Genomic DNA, 12,524 nt, shown 5'->3' with positions numbered 1-12,524 from the left:
GTCAAAATTTACAGCCAGAATATTCAGAGGTGCGTGGGTGGCTCAGTCCAGTTAATGCCTGACTCTTGATTTTAGCTCAGGTATTGATCTCAGAGTCATGAGTTTGAGCCCTGTGTTGGGCTCACACTGGGTGTGGAGTCTGCTTGAGAGTGTCTCTCTCTCTTTCTCTCCCCCCTGCCCCTCCCTGCCTGCTTGGATTCTCTCTAAAAAATAAAAATAAAATTTACAGACAGAACATTTAGAAGCTTAAGATTCAACAGATATGTTTTTTTTTAATCAGTGTGAAAAACACTTAAGTTTCGTGAGGAGCCACCCACAATCTTTTTGTTGTTCTGGACATCCAGAAAGAAGTCTTAACCTGACTTGTTTTTAGTTTACCACACTCTGCTGTGCTGTAATAGTTTTGTAAATGTCAATATAGTGTTGTGCTTCATATGGTAAGATCATGTGAACAACCTGCCATCAGTAAAGTATACTGTGCAAATACTGATTCATTCACTGGCTTGCCCAGTCTCCTTGTTAACAAAGGTAAGCATCTGTGAAATGACTGGATGGAGTAAAGGTACAATGTAGTCATGGAAAAAAGCAAAACTCTGGTTCACATAAATGTCAGTATCAATCTCCATTTTAGCTTTAGCTGGAATGTTTCCAACAGTAAAATCCAGTATTTCCTCTTCCTATTGACTATGCTTGCTTTGCTCATCCTAAAGATATTCAATGAAAAAGCACTTGCAAGCTAGGATTCTATTGTCTTCTAGTTTGCTTTTTTCCTTTCTTTGTTTTTACTATCTTCTGCTCCTTCCTCCTAGGGTCACCATGCTGAAACTGTGTTCAACCGGGTTTTGCCAGGGCCTATTACACCAGACAGCAGCAAGAAGCGGGCCCGCAGAATGCGACCAGACCTTTCAAAGATGATGGCCCTGATGCAGGGCGGAGGCACTGGGGCCCTATCTCTGCATAATACTTTCCAACACAGCAGTAGTGGCCTGCAGTCTGTGTCATCCCTGGGTCACAGCAGTGCCACTTCTGCATCTTTGCCTTTTATGCCGTTTGTGATGGGTGGTGCAGCATCATCCCCCCATGTAGACTCCAGCACCATGCTTCATCACCACCACCACCACCCCCACCCCCACCATCACCACCATCACCATCCAGGCCTCAGAGCCCCTGGCTACCCTTCTTCACCAGCCACTACCACCTCTGGTACTGCCTTGAGGTTGCCACCACTGCAACCTGAGGAAGACGAGGACGATGAGGATGAAGATGATGATGATGATTTATCTCAGGGCTATGATAGCTCAGAAAGGGACTTCTCACTCATTGATGATCCTATGATGCCAGCCAACTCAGACTCAAGCGAAGATGCTGATGACTGAAGCCCCAGCATGGTCCCCATTGCTTGGGTGGCTGCTGTATTTTCAATTACTCTGGCCCTTGGACTATGGAAAAGTGGGAGGGGCAGGGGAGATGTGGGGAGACCCAGGACTCCAGGAGGTGAAAAGGAAAAAGAAAACTTGTACCTGATTGCTTCCAAATTTGAGAGGATTGGGTGGGCAGGGGGAACTCCTAAAATAATACATGACCACTTCCTCATTTCTGGGGAAGGAAAGGAGACTAGAGCAGCTGATGTGCTCACCCCTCCCTAAACCCCTCCATTAACCACAGACTATGTAGCGCTGGCCCTAGCCTCTGGCAGAGCCTGTTCCTGGCCGAACTGTGGATACAGCTGGAGGGTCAGGAACTGTTACCTTCCTTCCCCTTGGCATTAATAAATTTAAGTTAATCCTTTTCCACTCTTCCCTTGTATATTTGCTAAAACCCAATATAAAGGTTAATTTTGAATTCGTAATGGGTAATCTCAATACTACTTTCCTAAAGCTCATTATTGTAAATGCAGTTACCTTGGATAGGACAGACAAGTCATCTGTACTCCCATTAAAGGATATATAAGTGTAGTCGATCCAGCTTGCTAAAGGCAAGGGAATTGTTTAAGAGGAGGCAAATGTTCGAGATTCAAACTCCCAAGTTCTCGGAAGAAATGAGAAGGAAGAATTTCTTCAAGGAACCATGTACATTTTGTTTGGAATTAACCGAAATAACGGTACTTTGGGTGTAGCCCTAAGAATGTTATCAGTTAATGAACTTTGGCAAGGGGAGAGACTGGAAGGAACCGTGTCAAGACTTGGACGGGGGCCGGCGGTGGGGGGGATGGGAAGGGAGTGACCGGCAGTCTGGGTTGTGTGAAGCCCCTCAAGCCATTTGTTTCCTAAGACTCCTCCCCTGCCATCCCAGCGCTCAGATGAAGCCTGGGCATTTTATTTCCCTTTCTGAGGGAAATAGTTTTGTGGACTTTTTCTCCCTAGTTAGTGCTCGCTCTGTCTTCGCCACCAAGATCCTTCCAGTCCTGGAGCAGCAGCAGCTTTTGCTTCCCTACCATGTAGAAGCGGAACGCACCCGAAGTTCCCACTCCGGTCCCCACGCCAAATCCCGCTCTTTCCGCTTCCCCCTCATTTGTCGGTGGGTGGGGCCGTTGCAGCGGCGCGCGGGTGCTTGTGTGGGGCGGGGCAGGCACGGCAGGCCTCCCGCCTCCTTCACAGTGCCCAGCCGCCGCCTCGGCCTGAAATCCGAGCTCCTGGAAACCGCAGTAAGGCTGAGAGTAGGGGCGGGCGGAGCGTCACGTGACGACGTCTCGCGTGCGGCTATTGCTAAGTTGACAAGAAAACCCCGCGAAAATCTACACACTTATTGTGTTGCACGTTTTGTTGATTTCCCCCACTGTCTTTCTTCCTCTCGAATCCTTAACCTCGAGAGAGGTTTAAAAAAACAAAACAAAACAAAACAAAAATCCCCCAAGCGCTGTCGGGACCCGGAAGCGGAAAGGGCTTCTTTGAGGTCGATACTTCCGGGTCACTGGGAGAGTGCGGGATTCCGGGGCCGAGAGCGGGTGGCGGATCCGGGACCTCGCGTGATTCTCGGAACCCGAGTAGGAGCGGCGTCTGTGGCTATGGCTGTGACTCTGGACAAAGACGCTTATTACCGGCGAGTGAAGAGACTGTACAGCAATTGGCGGGTGAGATAGATCCCGTAATTTTCCCTAGGGAGCCCCCTTCTGCCATCCCATAATAACCCAATTTCTCGGCGCCCTTTTTTCCTTTTCCGTCGGGAATTCCCGGGTCCAGTGTCGCGCCCCTTTAGTTGCTGCAGGACCATTCACCGCAGGCCGCCCCCAGCGCCGCCCCGGAACAGGGAATCCCCCGCAATCACTCTGCCCTGCGGCCACCACCATCTTCCCCGCGTGCTGGCCCCCGTCATGCATAACAGCCTCCTCTCACAGTCTCTTCCCGCTCCAGAAGAGGCATCATCCTTCCCTCCCACTCTGTGATCACGTCTTGCCCCCCCGCCTCCTGCAGTGTTAATACACACCCACGCACTCGCTCTGTCCTTCCAGAATCAGAGTACTGCGCCCCAGGTCCCGCCAGAATTACAACCTCCTTCGTAAAGGGTGGATGGAGGGGCTGGTAGGATGTGAATCGGATTTTCGTATTTATCATTTGCGGGGCTTGTGCTGGAGTTTAAAACAAAACAAAAACAACTAATCACGCGCAACCGTCTCATGTTCTAGGCCCTGCCGTGGGTAGCACAGAAACCTAATGCTGAAAACCTGCAAGCTTTAGTAATGCAAAAACGATGGGATGCCTAAAACCTGGTTAATTTTCCTCCTCCGTCGAGTATCCAGGGCACGTGTTGAGAAAAAGAGCTGTTGCAGTCCCCAGTATTTTAAAGATAGGGTAATCTTGCCGATTGAAAGACGTCCAGGGTTAAAATTTATTTTTACGATAGTAATTTATCAATTCATATATTTGATTGCCTCCTGTGGTGCAGGCTGTGCTGTCTAGCTTAAGTCTGGCCTCTGAACTCTGTCATCCAGGGAAACTAAAACTAATAAAGACTTTTAAAAACCTGAAAAACGTCCTGACAAAAATTATCAGTTCTGATTTCAGCATTGTAAATTGCCTTTCAAAGATACTCTCTACTAAAAACCAAGCTATTGAAATTGGTGAGTTCCCTGCCATTCATATTAAAGGTTCATGTGTCCGTTTCATCTTTTGAAGATAAATGCATTAGATAACTGAAAATAAAATTGATTCTTTGTTGCATTTTATGAAAAGGAAAAATAAGAACTTTATACAGATAAATACTGAGGATAAGTTTTAATTTAAAAATTTTGTACTGGTTAATTTCTAACGAATATTTCACAGTTTCTTTCCCTGTTACATTTTTACATTTTTTTTCCTGTTACATTTTTACATTTTAACATAATCCACGTTAGAAAAATTCTTTCTAAAAGCTGCGTTATTTTCTAGAGGTTAATAAGTACAAATGTACACTAATCAGAAGCCCTCTCTTCCACCCCCAGGCCCTGAAATTATGCATCTTTGATGTGGAGGTTGTTTCTACTTACGGTGATTCAGTTAATCAAGTTATTCTTCATCTTCTCTAGACCATCCACAAAAGCTGAGTTAATTTAGAGCTCAGAGCTCCCTTACATGATAGATAAATACAAAACATGAGACTAGGAAACACTTGAGGCCTGAAGACAGTTTAGCAAAATTAATATTAAATGAAAGTCTTTAAATCCAGGGAAGTTAAATTATTGGCCCTAATTTTTTGTTTCTCAAAAATCATTAAAATTTATCTGGGCCCTCCTAGTTACATCATTTGAAGGGTATGTTAGATGATAATGGTATTTGAGTTATGAACAAGATCCATATAAAATGTACTCACTAGCAAAATTTGTGGCTAATTATTATGAAATATTATTTGAGTAAACTTTCTGCTTTCTTGCAACTGTAAATTTTAATAACTATGCCCAGAGCCCACCTGTAGAATTTCTTTCTGCATGCACAGCTTTTCCAGGTTACGGTACTTCTGTTCTGATCTGCTTAAGTATAGATCATGGTTGTCTAGGGTATGAGGTAAATTCTGTTTCCTTATTCTCTGCACTGTAGCAGAAAGTGGAATATATAGGTGCATAATACAGTTATTTTTTACACTTTCTCCTTTTTTAATAGAAAACTAGCATTGAGATAAGGGAATAACTTGAAGTTAGCTGTGTAAGTTCCAAGCTTTGCATTATTAGCACCCATCTTCAAAGAACTATCCATTATGACAAAAATTCACAAACTAGAGAAATTAGTTGGGTGCCATATCTACTTTTTAGTTTTAGATACCTTCAAGCATAAGGTTTTCAGAACTGTGTGGTTGTGTGGTAGCTCCAACTCTCTTCAGCCTCACAAGGCAGAAGAAAACCAAAAAATTAGCCTTGTTTTGTTTTTTAAATAAGAACAGGAGTTAATGTGACTCCTATCTCACTTATCTGCAGATTGAGTTTGGGTTAGATACATATTGTGAGGCTATTGCAAGTACTTTCCCTTTTTTTAAAGATTTTATGTATTTGCGTGAGGGCACATGGGCATGAGTGAGGGGAGAGGGAGAGACAGAATCTCAGACTCCATGCCCTGGGCAGAGCCTGTCTCCTGGCTTAGTCTCACAACCCTGAGATCATGACCTGAGCCAAAATAAAGTCAGACGCTTGACTGAATGAGCCACCTAGGCGTCCCAGTAAGATACTACTTCTTAATTAACAATTTTCATAACTTATGTCCTAAAAGTAGTTGTAGCATCACATACTTGTGTTTGAATAGAAATTTCTAAAACATCAATGAGAAATAGTGTCATTCGAGAGATGAGAAAAAAGGCTCAGTCAAAAATCAGGAGATCTCTGTAGTGACCAGAAGTTATTACTGTCTTATGACTATACCTGGATGTTTGAGTCTGTTCCAGTCCTGCCTCTTATTTTTTAAATTAGAACTGCTGCAAGCAGAAAGGGTTTGTGGTGCGCCTGTCCATTCTGTTAGAAAACTCCAGGTGGTAGTAGTAGGTCATGAGAATGTGCTATGGGCTTCTCTGGCCTCTTAACTGAGCCTTATTCAGGGCTCTCAGCCTTCTCAGCATTGTCATCATTTTTAATCAGGTATTATGATTAGTACTGCATGGGGTATGAGGTGAAGGAGGTTAGTCATCATTCTGCAGTTCCAAGTTTTTTTTTTTTTTAAGATTTTTTTTTTTTTTTTTAGTTTGACAGCACAAGCGCGGGGAGGGGCAGAGAGAGAGGGAGGAGCAGACTCTGCTGAGCAGGGAGCCTGATGTGGGGCTCCATGCCAGCACCCCAGGATCATGACCTGAGCAGATGCCTAACCGACTGAGCCACCCAGATGCCCCAAGTTCCAGCTTTTTGAGAACCAGTGGAAGCAATATCCAGGCATACCCATTTGAGACCTACCTCTTGGTGCATCTTGCTATGAGTAAACCTTGACTTTGGTCATTTGTCCTTTATCCCAAAAGAATTCTGTGAACTGTCAGAATTCGCAGCTGTTTTGAAAAGGAATGCTGATCCAGTGCATTCATTCATGTGTCTGTATGCCACCGGTCAGAATTGAAATGGTGGGTGGCTCTTACCCTAAAAAGTTTGTGCCCGTGGAGAAAACTATATGCTGTAGTGTCAGTGCTTCTCTCAGTTACCGGTTTCTGACTCAGCTGTTTTTGTCATGGACAAGTTTCGTGTTCTGGATTGCTCTCCAAAGCTAGGCGGTTACTATCTGTGGCTGAGGAAGGTTCTTTAAAATACAGGCAGTACCCAGACTACTTTGAGCAAAGGTAATGGGTTACTTCTACCCATCTCCATTCTTCATGGCTCTTTTATCTTGAGGTAGAGACAGGTTTAAGCAATGCACTGGTCTCTTAACTTCAGGAAGAGAAGGGCTAAATGGAAGTAAATGCCTGGGCAGGTTGGGATTCATTTATTTTTTATTTTTTTTATTTTTTTTTAAAGATTTTATTTATTTGTCAGAGAGAGAGAGAGCAAGAATGAGCACAGGCAGATAGAATGGCAGGCAGAGGCAGAGGGAGAAGCAGGCTCCCTGCTGAGCAAGGAGCCCGATGCGGGACTCGATCCCAGGACGCTGGGATCATGACCTGAGCCGAAGGCAGCCGCTTAACCAACTGAGCCACCCAGGCGTCCCGGATTCATTTATTCTTGCATGCTCAACTTTTATAGTCTACTTTGGTTACCCACTTTCTTATTTTCATTTTTATCCCTGTATACCATCACACTTAGTCTAACTTCTCTACTTTCTTAATACTTTCTAAATCTCTTCCTCACACATGGATATGAAAAGCTTCCAACATACAGAAAAGTGAAAGAATTTTATAGTGAACACCTGTGTACCCACCACCTAGGTTAACAATTAACATTTTATTATACTTGCTTTATCACATATCCACCCCCTTGATAAGTTTTTTTTCACAACTTTTATTAAAATCAGTAGTCAGGGGGCGCCTGGGTGACTCAGTGGGTTAAGCCTCTACCTTCAGCTCAGATTATGATCTCAGGGTCCTGGGATCGAGCCCCGCATTGGGCTCTCTGCTCAGCAGGGAGCCTGCTTTTCCCTCTCTCTATGCCTGCCTCTCTGCCTACTTGTGATCTCCCTCTCTCTGTGTCAAATAAATAAAATCTTAAAAAAAAAAAAAATCAGAGGGCACCTGGGTGGCTCAGTGGGTTAAGCCTCTGCCTTTGGCCCAGGTCTGGTCTCAGGGTCCTGGGATTGAGCCCCACATTGGGCTCTCTGCTCAGCAGGGAGCCTGCTTCCCCCTCTCTCTCTGCCTGCCTCTCTGCCTACGTGTGATCTCTGTCTGCCAAATAAATAAATAAAATCTTAAAAAAAAATTAAATCAGTAGTCCGTTTACATTTTTATGCTCATGTAGATGAAGTTAATAGAGTATAATTTACTTTTCTCTACAGTTTTTCATTTTTCCTGATGCTAATGATTGCCCAAATTTTTCTCCTTTTTTAAATATCCCTAGTCCCAATTTTTCCTGCAGTTCTGTCATAAATGTTACTTATCTTTTGTTTTAAAATTCTCACACTTGTCAGGTGTTTTATTAATTCTGTGGTTTGTTTTTCTTTTTTTTTAAAGATTTTATTTATTTATTTGACAGATCACAAATAGGCAGAGAGGCAGGCAGAGAGAGAGAAGGGGAAGCAGCCTCCCCGCTGAGCAGAAAGCCCGATGTGGGGCTTGATCCCATGACTCTGAGATCATGACCTGAGCCAAAGGCAGAGGCCAAACCCACTGAGCCACCCAGGTGTCCCTAATTCTGTGTTTTTTTAACCACCAACACCATTCCCTTCCTGCAGCCTTACATCATATTGTTCTGTCTGTGCAGGTTGTACTCCAGGCCCATTGAACTTGGGGTTTTCCAATGTTGGGTCCACTATGTCTTACAACCCTTGTCTTGATTTGTTTTATCTTTGTTAAAGTATTTCCTCTAAGAGCTTCTTGAGAAAGGATATAGAGAATATATGTTTCCTGAGCTGTTGTGTGTCTTAAAAAGTTTTACTGTCTTCACTTTTGATTAGGAATATAGCTCAGTGAGAATAAAATTCAAGGTTGATAATCTCTCAGAATTCAGCTCAGAATTTTGAAGCTGTTGTTTGTCAGTCTTCAGACTTTTTTCAGTATTGTTTTTCAGAAGGCAGATGGGTCTCTTTCCTGTTCCAATGTTTATGGCCTATTCTCTCTGAAACATTTAGAATCATCTCTTCATCCCTTGGGTTTTGAAATGTCACTGCCTTGGTAGGAGTCTTTTTTTTTTTTTTTTTCCCAACCTCCTTGCATTGAGTTGGGAAGTAGGGGGCCCATTTAGTCTCAGGATTCAGTGCCCTTCAATGGTAGAATTGTTCATTGTTGGTTACTTTCTTTGCTCCATTTCCTCAGTGGTCTCTTTTTTCCCCTGAAATTCCCATTCAGGAGGTTTAGGTCTCTTGGCTTGAGTTTGTTCATTATTTTTCGGTTTTATTTCCTATTTCTTTGTCTTCCATTTGCAGTATTATTTCTTTATTTTCCCACTTTCTGTTGAATTTTTAAAAAATTTTTCAGCTATTTTTAATTTCTAGTTCTTTCATGTCCTCTTTTTTTGTTGTTGTTTCATGGATGTGCTGTATTTATTTATTTTATAGGAGGTGTTTTAATTTTTATCTTCTGTCCTCTGTCCTCTCTGTTTCCTCTGAGTTTCCTTGCTTTCTTTCTTATGTGTTGGAGACTTCACAGAAGCCAAAATAAGGCTTGGCTACTCATCTGTATTAAGAATAAGACCGTAACTGGGGCGCCTGGGTGGCGCAGTTGTTAAGCGCCTGCCTTTGGCTCAGGTCATGATCCTGCAGTGATTGAACCCCACATCTGAGCTCACTGCCCTGTGGGGAGCCTGCTTCTCCCTTTCCCATTGCCTGCTGCTCCCCCAACTTGTGCCTGCCCTCCCGCATGCGCAAGTGGTCTCTGTCTGTGTGACAAGTATGTAAATAAGATCTTACCAAAAAAAAAAAAAAAGATTAAGACCATAACAAACTGTTGGCAGCTCTGTATGAATGGGGCCTCTCAACTAGTTAGGGGTGACTGTAGAGTGAATAGGCTTGCTTATTCCATGGAGAACTCCCAAATGTCAGTATCTGAAGTGTTCTCTCTGAATTCAGTGAGGATGTGTAAAGACAAATCCTCTCAATTCTTTTCTTTGGGACATTTGTTCCCAATTATGGTCATTTAAAATACAGACTTTCATTTAATTCTATAAAAATTAGTACTTGCCTTCTCCTGGACCTCATATTTGAGTCTGTAGACCTTTTTTTTTCCTCCCCAAAGATTTTATTTATTTGATAGAGATCTCAAGTAGGGAGAGAGGCAGGCAGAGAGAGAGAGAGGAAGGAAAGCAGGCTCCCTGCTTAGCAGAGAGCCTGACGCAGGGCTCGATCCCAGGACCCCGGGACCATGACCTGAGCTGAAGGCAGAGGCTTTAACCTACTGGGCCACCCAGGCACCCCAAGTCTGTAGACTTTTTGAGCCTATTTTTGCAGAGGCATCAGGTGTTGTCTCAGGACTTCCAAGAATCCTGGGTGGAGGTTAAGTAGATTGGGGTATTGTCCTTCTCTTAAGCTTACTGACCAGACTTTCTGTCGTCCTGAACTCATCCAAGTACAATGTACCCTGTTCCCTTTCCCTGCTACATGGTGCCTCCTAAGTTCTGAGCTCACTGGGGCTCTTTGAGATATGCATTTCTACTGATACCTTACCAGTGAGAATGCTTGTCAGGCATTCTTGGGGTGTCCTTACCACAGCTCTGCTTAGTCAGTTCCCACTCTTTGTCCTCTTTTCATCTTCCAAAAAACTGTTGATCTCTTTAAACCTAAATATATTCAAAAAGGATACTTACCATCACTATGATTGGAAATACTGTCACTTGCCAAAAATAAAAAGTAGCTGTTAAGAAATAAAGATAATGTAAGTGCAATAGCGTTACTAAATTGTAGCAGGTGTTAAGAACTAGCATTAAAAATATAATCTTTTTAAAGAAAATTTTATTTTTTAAGTTTTTATTTTAATTCCAGTATAGTTAACATAGTTATTATATTAGTTTCAGATGTATAATATAGTGACTCAGTGCTTCTGTATGTTAACTCTGCTCTTCAAGGTAAGTGCACTCTTCATCCTCATCACCTATTTTACCCATCCCCCCCAGCCACCTCCCCTCTGGTAACTGTCCGTTTGTTCTCTATAGTTAAGAGTCTAGGGGAGGAACACCTGGGTGGCTCAGTTGGTTAGATGGCTGCCTTCGGCTCAGGTCATGATCCCAGCGGCCTGGGATCGAGTCCCACATCGGGCTCCTTGCTCAGCGGTGAGCCTGCTTCTCCCTCTGCCTCTGCCTGCCACTCTGTCTGCCTGTGCTCTCTCTCTCTGACAAATAAATAAATAAAATCTTAAAAAAAAAAAAAGAGTCTAGGGGAGCCTGGGTGGCTCAGTCGGTTAAGCAGCTGTCTTTGGCTCAAGGCATGATCTCAGAGTCTTGGTTCCCTTCTCAGTGGGGAGCCTGCTTCTCTCTCTCCCACTTCCCCTGCTTGTGCTTTCTCACTTTCTCTCTGTCAAGTAAATATATAAAATCTTAAAAAACAAAAAAAGAGTCTGGGGCTCCTGGGAGGCTCAGTTGGTTGGGCAGCTGGCTTAGGCTCAGGTCATGATCCTGGAGTCCTGGAATTCAGTCCTGCATCAGCCTCCCTGCTCAGTGGGGAGTCTGTTTCTCCTTCTGACCTTCCTCCCGCTTGTGTTCTCTCTCTCTCTCTCTCTCATTCTATCTCTCAAATGAATAAATAAAATCTTAAAAGAGGTGTTTTTTTTTTTTTAAAGTCTGTATCTGGATTTGTTTTTTTCCTTTGCTTGTTTGTTTTGTTTCTTACATTCCACATACCAGTGAAATCATGTGGTATTTGTCTTTCTCTGACTTATTTCACTTAGCATTATACTCTCTGGCTCTGTCCATGTTGTTGCAAATGGCAAGATTTCATTCTTTTTTTTTTTTTTTTTTTTACAGCTGAATAATATTCTATTGTGTGTATATATATATATGTGTGTGTATATATATACATATATATATATACACACACACACCGCATTTTCTTTATCCATTCATCTATTGATGGACACTTGGGCTGCTTCCATAATTTGGTTATTCTGTATAATGCAGTAAACATAGGGGTGCATATATTCTTTCAAATAAGTATTTTTGTATTTTTGGGAGGAGGTGGACACCCAGTGGCACAATTACTGAATCATAGGGTATAGTTCTATTTTTAAACTTTTTGAGGAACTCCATACTGTTTTCCACAGTGGCTGCACCAGTTTGCATTCCCACCAGCAGTGTTCCTTTTCTCCACATCTGCCAACACTGGTTGTCTCTTGTAATTTTGATTTTAGTCATTATGACAGGTGTGAGATGATAGCTCATTGTAGTTTTGGTTTGCATTTCCCTGATGATCAGTGATGTGGAACATCTTTTCATGTGTCTGTTGGCCATCTGTATGTCTTTAGAGAAATGTTGGTTCATCTGTCCGTTTTTAATCAGATTATTTGTTTTGTGTGTTGTTGAGTTGAGTAAGTTCTTTATACATTTTGGATATTAACACTATACAGATATGTCCTTTGTAATTATCTTAAACAGGTAGGGTGTTGATATGATCAAGTAGATTTAAAGAGAAAAATAGGTAACTTTTTTTGCTAGGTAATTGAATATTTAAAGCCACATCTGTGATCACTTAAAATCATCTCCTATATGAGATGTACACACTTTCAGAAAGTCTGCTCTGCTGCTGTACTAATGCAGTTGACAGCTAATTTTTGACACCAGTAACTGTAGTGGTGTGGTACGCAGTAAAATTTTTAACAAATAGCCTTTTTGGTCTATATTTGGTCCATTATTTGTATAATAATGATGACAGATACATAGTAGCAGCTGTGAGGTAAGCACTGTTCAAAGCACTTTATATTTGTATTTTGTTTTTAATATTTATTAAATATATAAATAAATATATAAACAAATATTTATATATTTAAATATAATAATTTATATTTATACTAGCTCA

The 12,524-nt window shown here is 42.3% G+C and overlaps 2 protein-coding genes across 7 annotated transcripts in view; both read left to right on the top strand.

Moving 5' to 3' along the window:
• CHD8 (chromodomain helicase DNA binding protein 8) overlaps positions 1–1,789 on the top strand; it is a 62,109-nt gene extending 60,320 nt beyond the window's left edge. For all 6 annotated transcript variants that reach the window (XM_032857023.1, XM_032857024.1, XM_032857021.1 and 3 more), the window contains one exon: positions 810–1,789. In XM_032857023.1, the coding sequence (XP_032712914.1) occupies positions 810–1,376 (567 nt within the window). In that variant the 3' untranslated portion in view covers positions 1,377–1,789. The remainder of the gene's footprint in view (positions 1–809) is intronic.
• Positions 1,790–3,004: 1,215 nt separating this feature from the next.
• SUPT16H (SPT16 homolog, facilitates chromatin remodeling subunit) overlaps positions 3,005–12,524 on the top strand; it is a 39,266-nt gene continuing 29,746 nt past the window's right edge. Inside the window, exon 1 of the mRNA XM_032857019.1 lies at positions 3,005–3,070. Coding sequence (XP_032712910.1) covers positions 3,005–3,070 — 66 coding nt within the window. The remainder of the gene's footprint in view (positions 3,071–12,524) is intronic.

This window comes from Lontra canadensis, unplaced genomic scaffold (genome assembly GCF_010015895.1).
Source record: "Lontra canadensis isolate GAN:19392208 unplaced genomic scaffold, GSC_riverotter_1.0 scaffold12, whole genome shotgun sequence".
In the NCBI taxonomy this organism is placed as follows: Eukaryota; Metazoa; Chordata; class Mammalia; order Carnivora; family Mustelidae; genus Lontra; species Lontra canadensis.
This window is presented reverse-complemented; position numbering and strand designations above follow the sequence as displayed.